A 7,872-nucleotide genomic window follows, 5' to 3' on the forward strand; every position below is an offset into this window, starting at 1 on the left:
GATATTGAGGACAGTTTGGCTGCGACAGTGTGTCAAAGTAGCCTATTTTTTAGATTAATTATTAACTAGGCCTATCTAAAACAAGGAAAGACAAGATACATCATTTTAATTCTTCATTCTGCCCTAAAATCTTTGCAAAATTACTACGAGTCTTCATGTTTCCAACAGTCGCTGAAAGCAGCTCGTCTGCGCGCGGTGACCTCACACATCCGCGTGTGACCCGGATGGACTTCCGTTCAACTTTATATCCCACAATTCCTTTCTGCATCTTCCTCTTTCCCTACTGCAGCCATGTCTAAGAGAGGTATGAAGACCAGCTTCTAACATCCACCTTCATCTGCTGTTTTAACAACCACACAAGCTCTTATAACGTTGACCGTGTGTGATAAAGATGGAAAGACGTTATATTTGTGCCATTAGTTTGAATTTATAAAAAGTAGTTTACGTGTTTTTAACGATGGTATTTTCGCTAGCTAGCTGGTGGAAGCCATGTTTCGCTGTCAGCGCCGTGCAGGCATGAAGTGACGGGGAGAGGCCGAAAATGTGAATTTGCTGCTTGCGGTTGACTTCAGGCAGGTTTAGTGTAAATTAATTTGTACTATGTTTGAACTGGGGAGCCTAGACTCAGACACTGTTACCGTTTACATAGGTAGAGCAACACTGTGAAGGTTTACCGGCGGCTAGCTGAAGCTAACTGTTAGCCGCTCTCCAGTCAGGCTGTGACTCGTGAGGCTCCAGGTGCTGCTCCGGTCTGAGGTACCGAGGATTCTGGACCCGTTAGGACCGGTCTCTACAGTCTACAGCGGTTTATGGACATTGGTGTCCATCTCGAAAATTGCAGTTATAGTTTGAATAACTCATATGGACATGACGCCTTATGATTTTGAGAGTTTTGATCCAATAATTGGACTTCAGTAAGACCTACTACTTTCTCAAGCAGCGGTTAAACTGCACGTTTCCCATGTTGTTGGAGGATATACTCGAATGGTAGGAAAAGATTAATGTTTCTAACATGAGGCAGTGTGTATAGAATGAATCAGCTCATGCAGGGGTTGTGTAATGTAAGGTTTTTTTTTTTTAGGTTTAACTAGTGTTATGTGGGTTTTCAAGTGTGTGTCTGTGGTGTAGATGCAGGGGCATATGTGTTTTTTTAAGAGTGGAAAAACCTGAAGTCACCTGTCACACCGCTTGTTCAACCTGTGGAATATTCAAAATGACATTGGTACAAGTAGGCCCATAGTTTGCAGCCTTCTTCTAGCCTACCTGTCTTAGTAAGATGTCTTCAGACAGATTGCTTTCTCTTGCTCAGCTCATTGGGACGATGAGGTTGTTTTCAGTTTGTACCCCTTCAAAAAGCACTTGCTTGGTCTGCTCAGTGGCTGGGTGAGTTGTCGTAGAAGGGCAGATTGAGTTCATCACTGTGGGTGAGACGGCAGCGACCCACTGTAGCTGACTGAGCTCAATCAGTGATGAGACAAGCTGACAAGAGAACCGTGTTGATTGAAGACAGTTTGTGTTGTGTACCTTTACAGTTACAGAGCAGGTGATTTTTGTTTTTTTTTGGTTGGTTCTGTGGTGTGTTGCTGAGGTCAGTTTGTTGTAGCTCATGGTAGATTTTATCAGGGATATTATAACAAAAAAACGGAATGATTTTATACAGACGTGGTGCTATGCTTAGTTAGTTTAACATGACTTGTCTACATTTCCTTGGCCTGTTGTGTTGCCCTGGAGCCGGTCCTATGGACACAACTGACTGTGGTCTCTTGTTCCTTCAGGACGTGGTGGTTCGTCCGGAGCCAAGTTCCGCATCTCACTGGGTCTCCCAGTGGGAGCAGTCATCAACTGCGCCGACAACACAGGTAAGCCTCCGCTGACATGACTCACTCACTGCTCGTATCAAACAGTTTAGTGCAGGTGATGGTGAACAGTGCTCATAGTGGCACTTACCTGTACAGATACAGAGGTGATACTGCACTGGAGTTTTCTGTTATCACTGAAGTTTGTATGTTGGAGCAGACAGATGTGAACAAGCAACGATTTTTATATTAAGTAAATACCGTCAATACCACTTTGATGTCTACATATTAATCCCTCTGTTGTCCTCCTAGGTCAAACTGACCCAATCTGTTTTGACACACACATTCACACCTCCTCCATCCTTCTTTCCCTCCTTTCCACCACCATTTCCCTTCCTTCCTCCTTCTTCCTTCACCCAATCTATTCACTTTCTTTCCTTCTTTCCACCCTCGCTTCTTTCCCTCCATCCTTCCTTGACCCATATTCACTTTTTTCCCTCCTTCTTCCCTGTCTTTCTCCCTTCCCACCATCCTTTTTTACTTCCTTCCTCCCTTCTTTCCCTTCATTCTTCTTCCTACCTTGATCCAATCTATTCCCTTCCTCCATCTTTCTTACTTTCCGTCCTTCCTTGACCCAGGAGGACAACACGAGGGTTAAATATGTAGCTGGAGCTACTGATGGCAGTCAGATCAGTGGACTCTCCCACCAACACATAATCTCCCACATGATTTTTTTTTTTTCTGTGTACATTGAACCACTGCAGTCAACATTTTGAGCACAGCAAAGGGGGTTCACAAGTTGATAAGTTTTGTAGCACAGAGATAAAAATGTCCATTACCACATCTAAAAACAAGGAGAACATTTCATCACTTGACCTTCGTCTTGTGTCAGCTTTCTGCTGCCATCTATGGTGTTGGGGTCAGTTTTGACCCGTGTTTTAATCAGCTGTAAAACACACTACAGACATTTTTTCCCATCGTTGTTAGGCTTCCTTATCCATCATTATTATCGTAATAACCAGGTCAAAATTGACCACGACGCCACAAATGTCATAATTTTAATCGGAGCATTTTAGAATTTTGTGATTTTTTTATCATTATTGTTTAAATAGAGGTTCCTGCCTGGTAAAGGCAAAAAGCCTTGATGCTATAAACAGATTTATGTGGTACTTTATGCGTTTAAAACCTGAAAACAGGTCACTGGTGACCTGAACACAAGAGGAAGGTTAAACACACAGGATATTTATACATACAATGCAAAACAAGAAATGTGGCATCACGGCCACGAGCACCACAGGCCCCTCAAAACAATAACTTTGAAGAAAATGTTAAGACAGACTCTTGTTTGTTCTTATTGTGACATGCCAGGGGCCCCTAATGTTGCCTTCATGCTGCAGCACTTTGTAGTTTGTATCTTAGTTGAGCCTCTTTTACAGTTTGTACCCCTTCAAAAAAGCACTTGCTTTGTCTGCTCAGTGGCTGGGTGAGTTGTCGTAGAAGGGCAGAATAATCTCATCACTGTGGGTGAGACGGCAGCGACCCACTGTAGCTGACTGAGCTCAATCAGTGATGAGACAAGCTGACAAGAAGGACGTTATCAGTGATGAGACAAGCTGACAAGAAGGACGTTGACCGCTGCTCCGGTCTGTCTGTCCTTCTCACCTACTTCCCTCCATGTCTGTCGTCTTTAGGAGCCAAGAACCTGTACATCATCTCTGTGAAAGGCATCAAGGGACGTCTGAACCGTCTGCCTGCTGCAGGAGTGGGTGACATGGTCATGGCCACGGTCAAGAAAGGCAAGCCAGAACTCAGGAAGAAGGGTGAGTCTCATCTCCAGTTACTGAAGCGTTGAGGCCAGTGTATGAACTGTGTGTTAGTGTGTAAGTACAGTTGCTGTGAAACAGCTTGAAATGCATCTGTTTTTTCTCCTCATGTCAGTGGTTCCTAACCTTTTTTGGCCCAATCAAGATGCGCCAGCTCAGATAGTTTTATATGCAGCATTTTATTTGATTGATTTTATATTTGAGAAAGTGAAAGTATAGAATGCAGTTTAAGATTTTTTTAAAGAATAGTAATTGGTTAAAAAAAAAAAAGTATGAGTATGAACCCCCCCCCCCCCCTTCAAAAAGCACTTGCTTTGTCTGCTCAGTGGCTGGGTGAGTTGTCGTAGAAGGGAAGATTGAGTTCATCACTGTGGGTGAGACGGCAGCGACCCACTGTAGCTGACTGAGCTCAATCAGTGATGAGACAAGCTGACAAGAAGGACGTTGAAAATCTGTAAATTTTTTTTTTGTTAAATCAAGTACTAGACATTTCAGGCGACCCCATGTGGGGTCCCGACCCCAAGGTTGAAAAACACTGACTCGTGTGAACTCTTTAAATGACTGCACACACCAGGTCAGTGTGTATGCAGTATGAAGGGTTTTCCAGCTCTGTGTATTGACACCAAACATTAAAAACATTCAATAAAACAGGAGTCATACTGATGGAAACACACACAGTACTACAGCAGTGAGGAGAGAAGCAGAGGAAATGAGCTGTGCAACACTACAGCAAAACTGAGCAGACCTTTTGTTCCTATAGGATGTGTGTATTTGTTAACCCACATGCTGCAGGTGAAGGTTGGACTTAACCCCGCCCCCTCTCTCTCCACAGTGCATCCTGCGGTGGTGATACGGCAGCGGAAGTCGTATCGGCGAAAAGACGGCGTGTTTCTTTACTTTGAAGACAATGCGGGCGTCATAGTAAACAACAAAGGAGAAATGAAAGGTGGGTTTGTTCAGGTTCTTCATTCATGCTCACTGTACAGCTGCTGTAGATGTGAGATACTGACTCATGTGTTGGTAACAGCAGTGAGGTAGATGGACTTGGGACAGTATAGCACTGGTTTCAGCAATATGTTCTATTTAAGAAATGTAAAATAATTTGTGTTCTGACCACCTCAGTAATCTGATCAGTAGATGGGAGTTTTATTATTTACTAATGTGCCTTGGTGTGTATTTCACCCACTGGACACTGTAGTGAAACCTTGTGTGTTTGACTTGTCATAATGACAGAGGTTACAGTTGAGTATGAACCTAATCCCCCCCCCCCCCCCCTTCAAAAAGCACTTGCTTTGTCTGCTCAGTGGCTGGGTGAGTTGTCGTAGAAGGGCAGAATAATCTCATCACTGTGGGTGAGACGGCAGCGACCCACTGTAGCTGACTGAGCTCAATCAGTGATGAGACAAATTGATTCTTGTAGCAGAGTGTCCTAGTGGGATCTGTCCAGATGGACAGTGCGACTATGATGGTCTGTTGTCAGAGGGACAACTGGTCAGTCCGATGATGGGGAGACACAGTTGACCAGAGAACAGAGTTTGAAGTGAGAGGTGAACTAACTGTTGTTCTCCTGTCTGCAGGTTCAGCCATCACAGGCCCAGTGGCCAAGGAGTGTGCCGACCTCTGGCCCAGGATTGCCTCAAACGCTGGCAGCATCGCCTGAGCTGGACCTGCACCTCTGTTCGTTTTCAATAAAAACTGTCAATGAAGCCACACGTCTGTGTTTTCATTTCTGTAGAGGAAACGGTGTATTGATTGAAGATATGTGGTTTGTGTGTGCTGCCGTTGTAATACATGGCCCTGACATGATGTAAATTTCTCCTGTATATTAATCTTGTTTTGTAGTTATAGTGAGTTAAAGCATTTTTCTATAATCAATCTCATTAAATTATAGGTGTATGTGAATTAGCCATAAAGTTATTTGACATTTTGATATGCTGTGATTCTTGTTACAATTAATACTAAATTTACAGAAGCAGTTTGAAATATGGATGAATAGATCAGTGCTTTATTGATCTCAAATTGGGAAATTACATTACTGTAGCTGGGTAGAAATGGTTAAATATTCATAATGGAGCATTAAACAACAAATCAGAATGATTAAAACGGCGCATACACAGAATAGAAAGATAATGGACTTGAGCTCTTCTGATATACATGAAATGACTTTCTCCTGTCACATGTTAATGCATTTCTTTACAACTACCACTAGAGGGAGGACAGAACCCTGGACTGCCCCCACAGTGTCCACACAGCAGTTAACTAACAGACAGAGGGTGCTGAGGACAGTGTTGAGACTGCAGTTAAACAAGCCACTGTGATAAAGGATTATAAACCTGAGTTGATGAAATACTGGTCCACTGGGGAGGACAGCAAAACTGAGACATCACACAGGTCAGACAAGATGATTTAGTCACAGTCACAAACAGGAATATGACAATACATTTACAGTGTACACAGTGACTAACACTGACAGCATGCACTCTCACATTTCTTATATTTCTGTAGCATCTATTAGTAGAGTGTGAATCATCCTCAGCTCTGTGAGTGTGTCTGGTCTACTTGGACATGTCTTCCTCTGGGACAGATGGAGAGCAGTGGGCTGCCGGGAGAAGCCAGGACACCACATGATGCACCAGCACTCGTTTCCCTTCTGTCGCTCTCATCACATACACACTCATCAGACTGTCATAAAGTGGTCCTGTGACAGACTCACGGGAGCATCCCATAACATCCATAGATACGCATGTGCAGCACATGAGTTAACACCAGCATCAGGTGCTGAAAAAGACACATTAGTTTATTCTCTTTATGTATCTTACAGCTGTATTTAAAGGGATAGTTCACCCAAAATTCAAATTTCACTCATTATCTACTCACCCTCATGTCAACTAAGAGCTGTGAGAATTTTCAGAGTCCTCCGTTCCTTCTCTGAGTTACGGGGAGGTCCACGCAGCAGTATTTGTCCATATAATGGTTGTCAATGGATACCAACTTTCTTCGTCCAAAAAGACACACCAAAAAAACATCCAAATACCTCCATACTGCTCGTCTGTAATGTCCCTCTTGTATTGAAGCCCCGACATGAGAAATTGTTCCGAAATAAATTAAATAAGTCTATATTTTAAGCTTGTTTGTAGTGGAAGCTCCCAGTGTCTCAGTTCACTGCTCTTCCTGTGACCGGTGGAACAATTTCTCATGTCGGGGCTTCAATACAAGAGGGACATACGAGCAGTATGGAGGTATTTGGATGTTTTTTGGTGTGTCTTTTTGGATGAAGGAAGTTATCCATTGACAACCATTATATGGACAAATACTGCTGCACGGACCCCCCCGTAACTCAGAGAAGGAACGGAGGACTCTGAAAATTCTCACAGCTCTTAGTCGACATGAGGGTGAGTAGATAATGAGTGACGGCAAAGTGCATCAGCGTTGTTGCATGAATTTCCCTCTAAAACAACTCTGTCTGGTAACGTTGTGTTATTATCTCATAGCGTGGTGAATGTGCAGGTCACAACTTGTCCACCAGAGCGTTGTGGAGTTGTTGGATTGTGTATTTGATGAGGGAAACCAAGAAATCCCATGAGCCTCCGTAGCATAGCTCTGAGCAGCTCACAGCTCTGCTCCGCCGTTCTAAAAACAGCTTGCACCGACAACTAAAGGTAACGAACCTACTCCTAAAACTATAGGGATTATGACAATGAGCCAATTTGCCAAAATGTTGAACTATCCCTTTAAATCACTGGCAGGTGACTTCAGTCAATCTACGCTACAGTGCTGAAGTCATGATGGTACATCCTGGATGGCAGTAGGCTAACTGTGACTGACGCTGCTGTGAGAAACTGAAACCTTTGCCATTTAAATGAAGTTAAAACAACTTCTTTGTGAGCACAGAAAAAGAATATGGGTTCAGCCATGTCCACAAAACCAATACTCTGTTGAAATCATGACATACTAGAGCCCTGGATTCAAACCTGGAACGCTGCAATCAGTGGTACGTTCCACACTAGGTGAACCAGCAGGCCGGCCTTCTTATTGCCACACAGCCTCTGATCTCTGGACTGATCCACTCTGCTTTGGGGGTCGGAAAAACTGTCTATGGCCAAATTGTAGAGTTTACTTGTTGTTAAATAGATGGAGCTGTGACATGGGGCCTGTAAAGTCATTCAACAGCTGAACCACAAAACCTTCAGCACATCTAAATGAGCTGCAAATGTGTGATTTTAATGTTGTAAGAAAACAAAACAACAGCTGTA

At 43.4% G+C, this 7,872-nt stretch overlaps 1 protein-coding gene across 1 annotated transcript; it reads left to right on the forward strand.

Moving 5' to 3' along the window:
- Positions 1 to 223: 223 nt before the first annotated feature.
- rpl23 (ribosomal protein L23) lies at positions 224 to 5,325 on the forward strand. Its single transcript, XM_083977276.1, has 5 exons — positions 224 to 304; positions 1,776 to 1,859; positions 3,488 to 3,616; positions 4,452 to 4,565; positions 5,197 to 5,325. The coding sequence occupies exons 1-5, from the start codon at positions 292 to 294 to the stop codon at positions 5,277 to 5,279; spliced, it is 423 nt and encodes a 140-aa protein (XP_083833402.1). The 5' UTR covers positions 224 to 291; the 3' UTR covers positions 5,280 to 5,325.
- Positions 5,326 to 7,872: the final 2,547 nt, after the last annotated feature.

Source organism: Trachurus trachurus (assembly GCF_905171665.1).
Source record: "Trachurus trachurus genome assembly, chromosome: 8".
In the NCBI taxonomy this organism is placed as follows: Eukaryota; Metazoa; Chordata; class Actinopteri; order Carangiformes; family Carangidae; genus Trachurus; species Trachurus trachurus.